Raw genomic sequence first — 15,599 nt, 5'->3', positions numbered from 1 at the left:
ACTTGAATTGCAGGGTTTCGATTTTTTTGTGTGGTATTTTTATTTATTGTTTCCTTTCAAGAAGCGAATGAAGGATTAACTGTATTTGTGATTGTAGATTTATTGTTGTCTTTTACAAAATGGAATACAGTACTGTATGGAACAAATGAAAGAAAAAAACACTTATATACAAATCATAAAAATAGAATACATCTTGGTAACTGAGTAAAACAGACCTATGAAAGGGTCCAAAGGCATACGAACCTGTAATGATATGACACTAATGTTTGTCCATAATTGTCACTATTCTAGACACAGTGAAGTTGTATTCACACTGTTGGTTCCGATAAGGGCTTCTGTGTGTGCCTGGAACGGTTACCTGATGAGGCGGAGTGCTATGCTTCAGGCCACACAGAAACCCACCTCCTCCATTTTGTTTCATGGACTTCAGAAGTGGCTGGGTTAATTTTGCATGGGCATTCAGGAAACAGCTCCTTGTCTGCTGCCTAACTGTCTTTAGCATCTTTGGATTGTTTTGGGGCCAATCAAGCTGGAGGTAATAATGGAGGAACTGCCCTTATTCCTGTTCAAGCTCTTACCAATAAGTTAATAAGTAGATGTAAATAGTGTCAGGTAGTGTTAACTGACCTCACTTGAATAGGAGCCTGTTGGAAACATCCCTAAATCAACATTGTCTTTCCTGTGCTTGTAAAACCTTTTTGCATTTTCTTAGATTTTTCTTTTTCTTTTTACAAAACTTTGGAAGATTTGGAGGAATGTAGATTATGGTTTTAAGTAATATTTGATGATTTCTTCCCCCTCCAAATGCAACAACAGCAAAACAATGCACTTTTGTAAACACTCCCAACTTCCTCCAGGGGGCAGTGTTGAGTCCTTTAAAATGCTCCTGGGCTAGAAGTTCTCCTGGCTGCAAGGCCTTGCATGTAGAAATAGTCTTTTCTTTTTTTTTTTCTTTTTTTTAAGTGGTGGCTCTCCAGCACCTTGCAGTGGTGTACACAAAGGCACGTCCTTGCCCCTAAAGTGCTCTAGTACGGATAGGCGGACACTGCGATGTACACGATGAAAGTAGTCTGGTACTCGATGCCGCCGTCCGCGCTGGAGGACAAGGCCCGGACCTTCATCCTGTAGGTGTGGGGCTCGCGCAGCGGGCGTGTGGTGAACACCACCCCCTTCATGTTCTCGTCCCGGATGGCGAAGGGCAGGGTGACGTCCTCGTCCACCACCAGGAAGGAGGTGCGGGGGTGCACCACCCCGTCCTGAGTGTAGGCCACCAGGCGGATGAGGTCCTGGTTGGCCGCGATGCCGAAGGGCAGGGACAGCAGCTTGTACTCCAGAGCGTAAGGGCTCAGGGCACACTCCAGGTCATTGGGAGGGCAGTTCTTTAGGCAGAACCTGTGACATCACAACAAGCATGCGTTTTTTTCCCTCCATGGTTTTTCTTCAATGTAAAAGTATGACAAAGGGAGCACTACATGTAGAGATATATTCTTGCTATGTAGTGATCTACATTATACGTGTATACGACTGCTACATAAGTTGCCTAAGTTAGGAAAGGTGTTATTGACTAGTGTTTAAATGTGGGTGCCCTGGTTTCATCATGCATTGGGCTTGTCTGGACAGGATGGTGCTTACCCTGTGGCAGGGTCCCTCTGGTAGTTTGGTGGGCAGGGTGTGTCTATGCACTGATAACTTCCTCTCATGTTGAAGCACATTCTATTGCTTCCACACTGAATATTTTGTTCCAGGCACTCATCAACATCTGCAAAGGAACAAGCACACATTATTGTGCATTATGTGTTGCCACTATAACGATTTGAGATCACTTTATTTTCATCGAATCACATTACTGCATTTTGGTGAGTCAGCAAACATACGGAATGAGTGCTAGGTTGATTTTAAACGAGCAATAGTGAAGTACAGTGCGACTGATTGGTTGGCATGCTTACCTTGACAGGTTTTCCCATTGGTCATGAGTCGGTATCCATGGGGGCAGAGACACTTGTAGCTCCCTGGAGTGTTCGTGCACTCATGCTGACATGTATCGCTGTTTTCACATTCATTGATGTCTATGGAGAAACAATTGACACTGTTCATGTAATACGTATAACATCACATTGGCAAACACATTTTTTAGTTTACCATGGCTGAAAAAATAAGTCCATGGATTGGAAACACAGAGTTCACTGACAGGTTTGTGCATACAGTAAACTTCTCTCATTAATATTAGACAGTCCTGTTTCATAATGTCCCTACAGCAACAAAAAAGGTATGCTTCACAGTACCATCTAAAACTGAGTAAATAAATAAACAGGAGATCCTAATCACAATCATTTGTGGTATTTATATTAATCTGCAATTCTACTATTAATGAAAATATGTAAATATTACTGGAGCAATATAATAACACAATATAATTTCAAAGCAATGCAATGCAAAACAGCCCTGTGCTCATAATGATAAAGAAAGCCTAATATTCCAAATATGAAATACAGATAGTGGGTGTGATATTTTTAAATATAAATTTCACACAGCAGCTCTATTTATTTTCAACTGACATTTCATAGGACTGGACATATGGACAGCCTGCCTCAATACCCCTTCATTATCCTGCTCTTAAGTATTAAATGTATAAAGTGTATAAAATGCAGAAGTCATCTCTGTAAGGGAACACAGCACCAAACGCTTTATGCATTTCGACCCCCGTCCTGACTGATAGTTACCTAGGCAACGGCCTCTCCTTGCTTTAAAGCCTTCGAGACATGCCCGTCTAGTGCCTCTGCGTGAGCGGCGGGCCGGCCCGTTACGGTTGCTATCGCTCGAAAAGGAAGGGTACGACTGAGAGGCCAGGCTGTGGTACTGCCGCTGGTGGTAGCTCCTCTCTGGCGAGGACTGCGACGCTCTATAACCGTACGAATAGCTCTCATAACTGGGCAGCTTCTCCAGCCCGGCGCAAGACTTCCCGTCGCCCAGCAAGTGGCGCCCGGGCGGGCACAGGCACTTGAAGCTGCCAGGGCTGTTGACGCACTGGTGGGCACAGGGCGTGGGCACCCACTCACACTCATTAATGTCTTGCCCCCCCCACAACAAGGCCCAGCACGTTGAGGGTAGGGGTAGAGGAGTAGGAGGATTTGGTATGAAGGAGAGGAGGAGGAGAGAAAAAGAGAGGACGGGGATCAGTCAGTTGCCCCAACGCTGAGCATGAACATCAAGTCCCACACAAGTGATGTGTGCTTAAAAAACAAGGATGTCTTATGCCAAATCAGTGGCTCCTTTAAGAACTTACTAAGTGTTATGCGTTAGAACTCATTCTAGGTATTTTTACAAAATGTAAAACAAGCATAATGTTATTTATGATGGATGATTTGATATACCTTAGATCAATTTGAGAGTGGTATAATAAAAGCAACTGATGTTGTTGTTGCAATACCTTTGAAGAAAGTGATCAAATTAGTCTACTATAGGGCATGTGCAGTAGTACTGCTAGTCAATGTGATGTTTGGTGCTCTATCTGCGTAAAGGATTCTCAGTGCTTAGCTGATACTTTACAGCGGCAAACATTGATGAAGAAAAAAATTAAATTATTTTCCCCGTTTTCTCCAGACTTTGGTATGCCCAGTGAGTGGCCATTGCTGCAATCTCTGCTGTTGCTTCTGGGAGAGCACAGACAAGCAAAGAACAAGATAAAAGGCACAAATCTTATCACTCCATTGGCAGGTCTGGCTTGCACAGATATGAGTCGGAGGAAGACGCTTCATGTGCAGCTTAAAAGATAGACTTGCAGATGCCAGATTGACCGGCAGGGGTCGCTGGTGTGCGATGAGGCGCTGTCATCTCAACCAACTGAAACCCATCGCCTTGTAGTCCATAGAAGTAAAAATAATTTTCTAAGCTGGCAAAACATATTTCTGATAATTTTCCAGATCAGACACAACAGATTTGGAAGTGAAGCAATGATCGGGATGGGTAATGTTAATAATGTCACTGAGAGACAGTGAATGAATGCCATGGCAAAGCAGTGTGGGTCAGGACTGGACCCCAAGCAAAAACAGGAGATCAGAAGTAAAAGGAAGGTAGAAAAGCAGAATGTAAGAGGTGCTGGGTTTGTTGTGTTGGTTGGCAGATTATTTACCTGTTACACTCGTCAGGAGAGTACAAAATCAAAAGGACTGCAATCCAAAATCCTGAAATTCCCATTCCATCCACAAGGGTTAAAAGTTAGTCCAGAAGTTCAAAGCAGCGCTTTGTTAGCGAGCAAGGAGAGGAAGTGACCTCAAAGCTTGTCTCTGTTTCTGTCTCTCTGCATGGGAAAAGCTTTGTTGTCTGAATGCTGGGGCATGCTCAGGTGATGCGAAGCAGCAGCGAGTGGAGGGTGTCTGCGCAGTGCGGTACGTACCCAGGCAGGGCCGCCCCACTCCTTGGGAGCGGTATCCTCTGGGACAGGTGCAGTGGTAGCTGCCCCGGGTGTTCTCACAGATCTGGTTGTACCTGCACTGGTGTGTGCCATCTTTACATTCATCAATATCTGCAGAAAGAACAGAACCACAAAAATAAATAGGGGTTTTTAGGCAACGCGGCCTACTGCTGATGAATTAGCCCCATTGACTGGTGCGGTCTGATAACCAGCATACGGAGCGACCCCTTTCTGACCCTGCTGTGATGCACGGCCTGGAGCAACAGGTCCTGCCACTCACCAACACAGGTCCCATTGACCCCTTTGGTCATGCCAGTGGGGCAGAGGTCGATGCAGGTGTACCCGCCCCTGGTGTTCTTGCACTGTTGGTCCAAGCGGCAAACCCTCTGCCGGCACTCGTTAATGTCTGAATGGAGACAGAGGTGGGTCAGGACAGCAGCGCAGGCACAGAGCTTCCATGGCTGGGTCACCACGCCTGTGACCACTTAAGAGCCTGAGTCACTTACAAGATTTCACACACTGAAGAATAAAAAACACTCTCCTTTTGGTCAATCTCAAGAAATAGAAAGCGTTATTCAGTCTTGTTTTGCCAGATTTATTTGAGTTCGTCTTCTTAAAAAACGCTTTCAATGATCAATGTCTCATGTGGAGATATTAATTTGAAGTGACTTTCTAAATACAGGGAATGACATGTTTATTGGTTATGGTTGGTGAAACACTTTTGTGGGTCAGGTTGGGATGGAAGTACCCACCGATACACCTCCGATTCCTCAGCTGGTATCCAGGCTCACAGGCACAGCGGTAACTGCCAATGGTGTTGAGGCAGTGCTGATTGCAGGGATTGGCCTCCTGACACTCATCAATATCTGTAAAAAGGAGTAGTTTGGGAATAGAACCATACTGTATAAGGACATTACTGTCGTGCGCCTCGTCAACCAACATTGAAGAGCAAGCGTTGACCTTGGCAGCTCAGTCCATCAGTCGTCCTACGGAAGCCCCGCCCACAGCGCATCACGCAGCGGTACGAGCCAATGGTGTTCTCACAGTCTTGTCCCTCGTGACACAAATGCCCTTCCAGAGCACACTCGTCAATGTCTGCAACACACACACATACTGCAGTCAACAGGATATCCATTTACAGAGCATCTGTAAACCTGGTTATATCCCACTATGTGCAACAGCTAGGCTAATGAGACAACATTTTCTCAGTGGAAAAATTTAACAGTCTTCTCTCTTGTGGAAAAGTACATGCATAGCGCCTTGTCGTGGTTTTCTGACTGATCAACATTTAGTCTGGGCATGCTGCCAAATATGTAACCTCACATGTTTAATTCATTCCCTTAGAGAAAGAACTATTAGAGTTCCTTATCTCTTTTAAAGAACTGTAAGTTTCTCTGTCTGGCTAGGAGGTATAAAACTTGCTAAATAAACTGTCGATTTTCAGAGAACTGCACCGAACCGAAGATGTATTTCTCTCCATGATATCATGTATTAAAACTTCTCAACCTTGATTGAAGTCTGCGTGTAGAACTGAGTTATTGTTCGACATTCTCCATAGGATCATAGTATGTGGAACAGAAAACTAACACTGCACTGATTATTTATAAAAAATAAATTTATCACAAATTTTTGGGAAAGAAAAACGAAATGCAACAGAAATTACATAAATGCAAGGAGCTGTTTATTCACAATAAATAATTTAGATCAGCTTTGCATTTAAAATGTGTTCCATGCTTTAGGAAAAAAACCCATTGTCTTAGACAGAGGTGGATGTGTTGGTGTGGTTGTTCATACCCTGGCAGGTTCTGCCATCAGCGGATATGGTGAGTCCTCGGGGGCAGGAGCAGTAGTAGGTCCCCATGGCGTTGTGGCAGGCGTGAGAGCACGGGTTCCCAGCAACACACTCATCCTCGTCTTCACCGAGAGAGGAGCAGACCGTTCATTATCTCTCTCAACTTTACAGGGCTGTGTTTAGAAAAAATATTTTTGTTTGTGTGAAATTACCTGCGCAATAGGGTCCGGCTGGGTCCAGGAGGAAGCCGACAGGACACTGATTGCTTCTGTCTCCTGAAAGAAAAGACCAGTCAACCTCCATACGCCCCTGCGGTGTCAGTAAAAACCGATATGATTGACACCTGGAGGGAGATCAGCTCACCTTTAGCAATGGTGGCGTATATTTTGTATTCCAGCAGCTCCTCCAGAGGGCGATAGTGAGCGCTGATCGCTGAAGCGTGGAGGGTCTCTACGAGGAAGGGCATCTTCCCCCTGGAGGACTCATAGGTGATGGTGTGGTTCCAGGAATAGGGCACGCTGACCTTGTCGATGGTAAACATGCGTGTGGAGAGAGCGTACAGCTGCCCCGGGCCTGTTTGTATGTAGTCCTCCGAGTAGTCCTGACCACATAAACACAGCACAGGAAATATTTTCCACATGATCCGATACATAATTCGAGATTCGTGAACAATGTTAATTAAGGCATCTGTTTTCAGACACCAGTTATGTAAAGCTTGAACCAAAGCAGACTTACTTTGATGCTGATTTCTGAGTTAGAGGGCAGCTGTAAGATGTGTCCATTGATAACAATGTCCAGTAGCAAAACTCCATCAGAGTCCAGTCCGCGGGCAACGAGAGTCATTCTCAGGATCTCTCCTGGAGAAGAACAAAACAAACCACACAATGTCAGAAGACTTTGCAGAAATACCCATGCTACCCACAGAAGGTCCTCTTTAGTGCTTGATGCTGCCCACCTGTGGCAAACTCCACCTGGGTCTCCCGCCTGAACACCCCATTTGTAAGGGTGTAGCCGTTGACAGCCTCACCCACCTCCTGAGCAGTGGTCCAGTATATGGGGTTCAGGATGGAGATGAGCTTCCTCATCGCCGGCCCTGAGAGCCAGTGGGGCAGTTGTCATGGAAATGAAAAGGAGCATTTAACATCAGTACTGCAGTATACTGAACCTGATACCCAATAGGAGTACTTCGCGGATCTGTGAATGAGTGACTGACTGAGTTCAGTATCAGCTGGTCCCCTTAGAAGCAGTGAGGGAACCCCACATTAAGGCTATGCAGTATCAGTATCTGTGCTTCTACCTGTATCTGTACTTGAAAGGATTCCTGGAAGTTGCATACCAACAACCATGGCAGTTTTTCAGCCTAATGTAAATTTACATCCTGTCTTTGACCAGTTGCCAATTTATGCAATGCCTACAATGACACAGATAGTTTTGCTGGTTGAACATATACAAATACAGATAGTATTTTGCACAACCCTTCCCCACAATCTGGCAAACCAGAGTCCGGTTTCAGGCCAGTACTTCTAAGGGTACTTCAGCAGCCCTGCGAACACCACTTCAGCTCAGATGGGGAGCATCTTGGCCTCTCACCAAGGCTTCTGGGCACATTGGAGATGGTTGCCTGGATGAATTTGCCCCCTGGGTGCACACTGTTGGTGACAGTGGCATTGAGGATGGCGATTCCAAACTCAATGTCGTTGATGTTCCCAATGATGCTACCTCTCGCCCGTTGAGGTCCACCTGAGAAAAATACAGACAGACCACATGTATTTCACAGAAACTACAGAAAGCCACTAAATTCCTGTTAATACCATTATATACACTGCTTATATAAAAATAAAGCCTTTTTAGTCATCTGTAGTTTTTATTCAGCATTCTCAAAAGCCCAGCATGTGAATTTAATGTAGAACTTCAGTAACACAATTTAAAATGACAGTAAACCACTGTAATCTTGTCATCTTTTTGGAGTGTGTGGCGTGTTTGGAGAATGTGTTTGGTTCATTATATCTGGAATCAGTGCTCTTGATACAGACACTAATTGAGAGAACAGTACCTGGGCAAGCATGGACATTGCACCTGGACAGCTGGGAGGAGTCTCCTGGGCAGGTCCGACCCTCATTGGTGGGTGGAGGGCTGTTGCAGAGTCGAACCCGGGTCCTCTCCCCTCCGCCGCATGAGGCTGAACACTCCGTCCATGGTTGCCATGGGCCCCAATTCCCATCCACTGGAGAGAGCATATAACTTCTGTCACTGTTCAGAGCCTCTCACACACATCACTACTGACACTGTTCAGAGCATCTCTGTCTCTGTGTCTCTCTTTCTCTCTCTCTCTCTCTCTCTCTCTCTCTCTCTCACACATACACACACGCGAACACACATCACTACTGACACTGTTCAGAGCATCTCTGTCTCTGTGTCTCTCTCTCTCTCTCTCACACACACACACACACACGCGATCACACATCGCTACTCTCACCATTCAGAGCATCTCTCTCTCCCTCTCTTACACACTTAAACAGACACCACACACACACACACACACACATATGCAAACACACACATTACTAGTCACTGTTCAGCCTTCTCACACACCACTGTCTCAACCTGGGGAGAGCTGTTAAAAAGGTTTTTAAGCCTTGAAAAGCAGAAAGTTGTGCTACACACCACTTGTGAGAAATGGAATAACAGCAAGTTTCAGAACTTCCAATAAAACTCTCACCTGAGCAAAGCGTGATGGGACAGCTGGTATTGTGTCATTCCTACTACTTAAATTTCTATTCCAGATTAGTGGGCCTGGAAACTGACATCTCACCAAATATTACTCTGATGGCACAGCTCAGGGAGTTGTTTGATAAGGGTTTGATAAGAGTCATTTGATATGACCCACTGGTTTGAGAGTAATCAGAATACATGAAGCGTACAATAAGATTGATTAATCAAAAAATGAATTCCAAACAATGGCTCAGCAGACACACCATAGACAAAACAATAGCCAAGGAGTCAAAACATTCAGAGAAGCTGTAAAAAAAACGGACATATTAAAACCATGATACACTCCAAAAGAAATTGCAATTCAACCAGTACACAAATTCCGAAGTTTTTCACACCAAAAAGAAAATGTAAATCTGCAATCAAAGAAGGCGCTGCTGATCTCATGCTGAGGTATAACTAACATGCAGGTGAGAAAACTGCTTTTTCACAACAATGAAAAGCAGAACCTTGTGCTGCCCCGCCATTGATTTCCTGCACCTGTCTGTTACTGAGCCAGCCATTACAGTGGCTTTTAACCAAAAGAATCCCTTGACTTACCAGGGCAGTTGCCTGTGCCACACCTCTGAATCTGTGTGTCCGCTCCTGCGCAGGCCCGACCCCCATTGGCTGGCCTGGGGTTGTCACATGTTCTGTACCTGCGCATCTGACCTCCATTACACGTCCGGCTGCAGCTGCCCCAGCTGCTCCATGGGCCCCAGTTACCATGGACTGACAGAGAGGGGAGAAGAGAGAGTCCGAGAGAGATATTTACAGACGTTCTTCTGGTCGATTAAGCAACTTTGTAAAACTGTAAACTGAAAAAACTAAATTGTAAATTGACAAATTTAATTTCAATTTTAATATGGCAGAAAGGGAGAGATGTGAAAGGACAGGGATTGAAAAACAGATTTTTCTATTCACCTTCAAAATACAATTTGCAGAATAGAACAACAGAATAAAAAGGCAGAGAGTTGCAAGAACACAAATCCACAATAATGAACAGATGAAATGGAACACTGTGGTGGATAAATAGAAGACTAAGTGTATGGCACATTAGCGGGTTTAAAGACCCTGAATGCATTGTGCCTCACACACACACACACACACACACACATGCACGCGCGCACACACGCACAGACACACACACGCACACACAGACACACACACACAGACAGACACTGCACAGGGCCGGCGGCGAACACTCACCGGGGCAAGGCTCGCTGTTGCAGAAGTCGATGTGGACGTCGCTGCCCTCGCACTGCCTCCCCCCGTGCTGGGGGGCGGGGCTGGTGCAGGAGCGGGTCCTCTGCCGCGTCCCCCCGCCGCAGGAGACGCTGCACGCTGCCCAGCTGACCCAGGGCGACCACTTCCCGTCCACTGCGGAGCACGCACGGGGGCGGGGTTATTCAGAGCGAGCGGGCGGGGGGGGAGAGGGGAGCGGGGGGCGCTGTACGTGACGCCGATCGTCCTGGCCTTACCTGGGCAGTGCCTCTCCTGGCACACCTGCGTCTGGGTGTCCGCCCCCTCGCACGGCGGCCCGTCGAAAGAGGGAGGGGGGTTGTTGCACAGCCGGATCCTCGTCTGCATCCCCTTGCCACAGGATTCGCTGCAGGGGCTCCACGGCAACCAGGCGCCCCAGTTACCAGCCACTGCAACAGAGCAGTTAATCAGCAATCCAACCAATCAAACAGATACAGACGATGTGGGGGGGGGGGACAGTTCAGTGGTGCTAATATACAGGGAAAAATACAAAACAAATAATACATATTCATCAAGCACTCAATGCTGTTCAACTCAAACATACTTTAATTACATACGAGTCTATAATTAAATTAGGCATGACAGTGCTGAGTGCCCACTCACCAGGGCAAGGCCTGACACTGCACATGATGGCCTCCACGGCCTTGCCCTCGCAGGGTCTTCCTCCATGTTGGGCCGGGGGGTTGCTGCAGGTGCGCACCCTGGTCCTGTTCCCCTGGCCGCAGGTGCGAGAACACTCCTCCCACGGCGTCCACTCGGACCAGCTCCCATCCACTGCACACGTACGGAAAAATGAGCACCACTTAGATTATCACACAACGCACGCTCATAACGGAGTTCACCAGTAATAACATGTTTATGATGGCTGCACTAATCACATTGTGTGGCTGCGCCAGAATCATGTGGTTTTGTGTTGGTTCATGGGGAGACTGATGGGTTCCTGCCCTGGTAGGACAAAACCCCTGAAGCCACACTGCACAAAGGCAGACAAGCTGGGTGACTGCAGAACAGCACAAGCTGCATGCCAAAAAAGCGATGTTGCTGTTGGCACTCAGGGTGGTGTGAAAGAAACTGCTTTTTAAGGTGCCAAATATTGTTGTCTAACATATAAACAGGAGTGGAAAAGGAGAATCTGATCTGTTTCTGGATTCGTGGAAATTCTGCTATTATGAATTGAACTTTTAGGCACATTTCTGCCTAAAAAGTTCAATTCATAATAACTGACTTGTACCTGTATGAAACATTTTACTATGATCTAATATACAAGGGAACCAGTATTGGAGTATACCAGATTCTATTTCAGACGACACTGAGGTTCTATTTCAGTCCAGCCAATTCAGGAAATTAAATCAAATGAAGTAACTGAAACATTCTCATAAAACACAATAGGTATTTCAAATTGGAATTACAGTTCATTTCCTTTGACAGTCAGTGTGCACAGATTTACAGCATAAAGGAAACTGAGTGAGTATACCTGGGCAAGGCTTGCCCTGGCAGCTGCGGGTTTCTGAGTCCGGCCCTGCACAGTGGCGCCCCCCATTGGCGGGCAGGGGCTTGTTACACTGGCGCAGCCTCTTCTGAGCCCCCAGCCCGCAGCTGACACTGCAGGACCCCCACTCCATCCATTCTGAGAAGCCCCCGTGCACTGCAGCAGAGACAGAACACAGGGTTTCGCACGAAATTCAGGGGGGAAAGCAACGGCAGTCACCAGCCGGAGAGGTTCGGCCGGCTCGCTCACCTCGCACTGTGACCGAGACCTTGACCAGCACCGAGCCAATCAGGTTCCGCGCCACGCACTCGTACTCCGCCGTGTCCTCCTTCTGCGCGCTCGCCAGCCGCAGGGAGCCGTTGGACAGGATGGTGATGCGGTCGTTGCCCAGCAGGGGGCGCCCCTGCCTGGACCACTCGATGAGGGGAGGGGGCTCCCCGTCCGCCTGGCAGTGCAGCACCACCGTGGTGCCGGCGTCTGCGACCGTCTCCACTGGCTCCACCGTGATGGTCGGGGAGCCTGGAAGTGAGACGAGACCATTAGCCTCCATAAATGATTTATATTCAACCAGCCTCCCTCCTTAAGTTCCCACGTAATGTACTGTTCTATAGACTCATCATCACTCATTCATAACACGGTTAGCCCTCTCTGCACTGGCTCTGGAGAGAGAACACGCTTACTCTGCAGGGTTAGCGTGACGCTCCGCTCCACCACACCAGCATCATTAGTGGCCACACACATATAACTTCCAGCATCTTCATTCTGTACAAAGCAAAAAAGACATCATAACAGCTTATTCCTTCACATGTACTTGTTATATAATGCTGTATGCATAACATTTAAATAAAAATTATATAAAAACTAAAAACTTTTTTTTTACTTCTCTCAAAGTCCTTCGGCATCAGTTGAAATAAAAACATGTCATAAGTGAGAAGGCATGATTTTACCACAGTGCCATAGATGGCCAGAGAGCCATTGTCCAGCTGGCGAATGCGGTTGCTGATCTGGACATTGACCCCCTTCTTGCTCCACTGAATGGTGGGCAGCGGGTCTCCTCGGACCTCGCAGTTCAGAATGGCGTTCCCGCCCAGGGGCTCGATGCGGTTGGAGTGGAAATCTCCATCGATGATGGGAGGCTCTGGGTGGTGGAATAAACACGGGTCAGTTCCTCCTGTCTCTGGCTTCAGAGGTGAACTGAACAGCAGGGACGCGCTGTAAATCGGGGTTACCTTTGACATACACAAAACCCAGGGACTTGATGGTGCCCACCCTGTTCTGGGCGATGCAGGAGTAGGTACCAGAGTCGTCTTTGCTCACTCGCTCGATGACCAGCTCGCTGTGTCCATTCACATGGTCGTAGTGAGCTACAGGAAACATTAGTTTTGGTTATTCTGACTAAAACTCTGAGGATGTTTTTAATGATGGTCTCAGGAACAGAAGATACCTGGAATAATGTTGTTGTTGAAAACCCAGGTGATCTCTGGGGTGGGAATGCCAGTTACACCACAGGAGAGCAGGAGGCGCTCTCCCTTGTTCAGGGACACATCTCCCAGCAGCTCTGTGAAGGCCGGGTGAGTGTGGACAGACAGGGTGAATGTCCTGCGGTCCTGGCCCACGTCATTGGTAGCGATACAGGTGTAACTCCCAGAATCCTCGGGCTGCACGGGTAGGCAGACGAAGGTAGGTTGGCGTCATGCTATAGTGTGATTCTTGTGACCTAATGCTCATCTACTGATACATTCAGCGTGACAATGTTAACAATCATTACATTACATTGTTACCCAGAGAGACGATGTACTGTAGAAGAACATTAGTGCATTCACCTGTTTTACACGATCACTAGTGTCAGCAGCTGGCTAACAACATCCCCAGACCAGCAAGTATATGCACAGCATCATTAAAACACCTACGCTAACCAAGAACTGAAATACAAACCCTGAATACATGCAGATTAAATTCACAGTAATCGACTAAAAACACAGACACCGCGCGACCGTCAGTTGACCCACCTGGGCGCTATCTATGACGAGCTCTCCGGACGGCAGGAGGGTGTACTCCCCCGTGGTGTCTGTGAGGGGCGTGCCCTTTTTCTCCCAGGATATGATTGGTTGTGGGACTCCATCTGCAATGCAGGACAGCAGGGCCTGGGAGTTCTCCAACGTGGAGAGCTCCGCCTCCCCGGCACGGATGGAGGGCGGGACTGGAGGAGGAGGTGAAGGGGAGAGAGAGCGGGCATCGGTGAGTGACCAGAGGGGAAGCCAGCAGAACACACAGATACACAGCTCGATGTCTTCAGCATTTTCCCAAGACAAAAGTAAAGAATATCTATTTTTTACCTGTTTTCTACCAATAGAGAGCCATATTTACAAAGTGTAATTTACAATATTATGCAATTCAGTATATACTGTATATTGTATAATATACTATATACTATACTATATAATATAATGTGTAATGTATTCAAATTATGCAATGATGTAAAATTAGCCAAGCATCCCTGGGGGTGTAACCCAGAAGGGCAGTGGTTCTGAGGGGCAGTGGTTTAGAGAGGCAGTGGTTAGAGAGGCAGTGGTTCTGAGATGCAGTGGTTCAGAGAGGCAGTGGTTCTGAGGGGCAGTGGTTTAGAGAGGCAGTGGTTCTGAGGGGCAGTGGTTTAGAGAGGCAGTGGTTATAGAGGCAGTGGTTCTGAGATGCAGTGGTTCAGAGAGGCAGTGGTTCTGAGGGGCAGTGGTTTAGAGAGGCAGTGGTTCTGAGGGGCAGTGGTTTAGAGAGGCAGTGGTTATAGAGGCAGTGGTTCTGAGATGCAGTGGTTTAGAGAGGCAGTGGTTCTGAAGGGCAGTGGTTTAGAGAGGCAGTGGTTCTGAGAGGCAGTGGTTCTGAGGTGCAGTGGTTCTGAGGGGCAGTGGTTCTGAGATGCAGTGGTTCTGAGGGACAGTGGTTCTGAGGTGCAGTGGTCCGGAGGGACAGTGGTTCTGAGGTGTAGTGGTTCTGAGGTACAGTAGTTCTGAGATGCAGTGGTCCGGAGGGACAGTGGTTCTGACTCACTCTGCACGGTCAGGCTCATCTCCAGGCTGCTGGACCCGGCCGGGTTGGCGGCGGTGCAGGTGTAGCGGCCCGTGTCGCTGGGCTGGGCGAAGGCGATCTGCAGCGAGCCGGAGCTGAGCACCCGCTGGCGCACGGACTCGGCCACCCGCTGCCCGTCTTTGCGCCAGGAGACCGCGGGGGCGGGGTGGCCCTCCGCCTGGCACAGCAGCGTGACGGAGGTGTCCAGAGCCGCCGTGTAGCTCCTCGCCTGGGAGCTGATGACAGGCCGGACTGCAGAGACGCAGGGAGCAGAGCTTACTGGCAGAATGTACTGTAGGGAGCACCGTTTGATCTTACCTTACCCTCGCCTTTTAGCGTTTTCTCACAATCTGGAATTCCCAGTTGTATTTTTAAGCCAATTAGATTGCTGCGACTTCTGAGAGAGAGCAGGAAAGCGCCTGCTTCACCTGTGAAACGTACTTCTCTTCATTCCATGAGGGTCCACAGTCCCTCAGCTGAGTAAATCTTAAAAACTGTGGACGATTGCTTTAGAGGAGCGCGCTTCGAATACAGACAGAGGTGGGGAGACTGCAGGTGTCAGACTGACAAGCAGGGGTCATGATGAGATAAAACCTCCCTGTTGACTGGATAACAGTGGACAGCCACCGTGGGGCTGCCCCCCACATTTAACCTGGCCTCATCATAGGCGTTGAGATGGGTAAAAAAACAGGAAGCGTTGCAAGTGAAAAATTTATTCTTGCATCCTGATATTAAGATTCAATACTGCAACATCCTGAATGAATGCAGTTATTAAAGAGTAAAACTGTACATGTGGCACAGCAATAGGAAATTTGTGATGAGACAGCTCAAGG

The 15,599-nt window shown here is 47.6% G+C and overlaps 1 protein-coding gene across 3 annotated transcripts in view; it reads right to left on the bottom strand.

Moving 5' to 3' along the window:
• Positions 1-80: 80 nt before the first annotated feature.
• hmcn1 (hemicentin 1) overlaps positions 81-15,599 on the bottom strand; it is a 92,923-nt gene continuing 77,404 nt past the window's right edge. For 2 of the 3 annotated variants that reach the window (XM_064332124.1, XM_064332125.1), the window contains exons 81-107: positions 14,749-15,018; positions 13,713-13,903; positions 13,148-13,361; positions 12,933-13,067; positions 12,651-12,841; positions 12,384-12,465; positions 11,953-12,222; positions 11,689-11,859; positions 10,818-10,988; positions 10,433-10,603; positions 10,161-10,331; positions 9,513-9,683; positions 8,257-8,427; positions 7,794-7,943; positions 7,159-7,296; positions 6,939-7,060; positions 6,567-6,804; positions 6,416-6,478; positions 6,206-6,325; positions 5,372-5,506; positions 5,164-5,277; positions 4,692-4,817; positions 4,394-4,522; positions 2,721-3,068; positions 1,947-2,066; positions 1,633-1,759; positions 81-1,392 (exon numbers count right to left, since the gene is read on the bottom strand). In XM_064332124.1, coding sequence (XP_064188194.1) covers positions 1,026-1,392; positions 1,633-1,759; positions 1,947-2,066; positions 2,721-3,068; positions 4,394-4,522; positions 4,692-4,817; positions 5,164-5,277; positions 5,372-5,506; positions 6,206-6,325; positions 6,416-6,478; positions 6,567-6,804; positions 6,939-7,060; positions 7,159-7,296; positions 7,794-7,943; positions 8,257-8,427; positions 9,513-9,683; positions 10,161-10,331; positions 10,433-10,603; positions 10,818-10,988; positions 11,689-11,859; positions 11,953-12,222; positions 12,384-12,465; positions 12,651-12,841; positions 12,933-13,067; positions 13,148-13,361; positions 13,713-13,903; positions 14,749-15,018 — 4,676 coding nt within the window. In that variant the 3' untranslated portion in view covers positions 81-1,025. The remainder of the gene's footprint in view (positions 1,393-1,632; positions 1,760-1,946; positions 2,067-2,720; positions 3,069-4,393; positions 4,523-4,691; positions 4,818-5,163; positions 5,278-5,371; positions 5,507-6,205; positions 6,326-6,415; positions 6,479-6,566; positions 6,805-6,938; positions 7,061-7,158; positions 7,297-7,793; positions 7,944-8,256; positions 8,428-9,512; positions 9,684-10,160; positions 10,332-10,432; positions 10,604-10,817; positions 10,989-11,688; positions 11,860-11,952; positions 12,223-12,383; positions 12,466-12,650; positions 12,842-12,932; positions 13,068-13,147; positions 13,362-13,712; positions 13,904-14,748; positions 15,019-15,599) is intronic. The other variant, XM_064332126.1, reaches the window with a different exon arrangement.

Source organism: Anguilla rostrata, chromosome 4 (assembly GCF_018555375.3).
Source record: "Anguilla rostrata isolate EN2019 chromosome 4, ASM1855537v3, whole genome shotgun sequence".
Lineage (NCBI taxonomy): Eukaryota > Metazoa > Chordata > Actinopteri > Anguilliformes > Anguillidae > Anguilla > Anguilla rostrata.
This window is presented reverse-complemented; position numbering and strand designations above follow the sequence as displayed.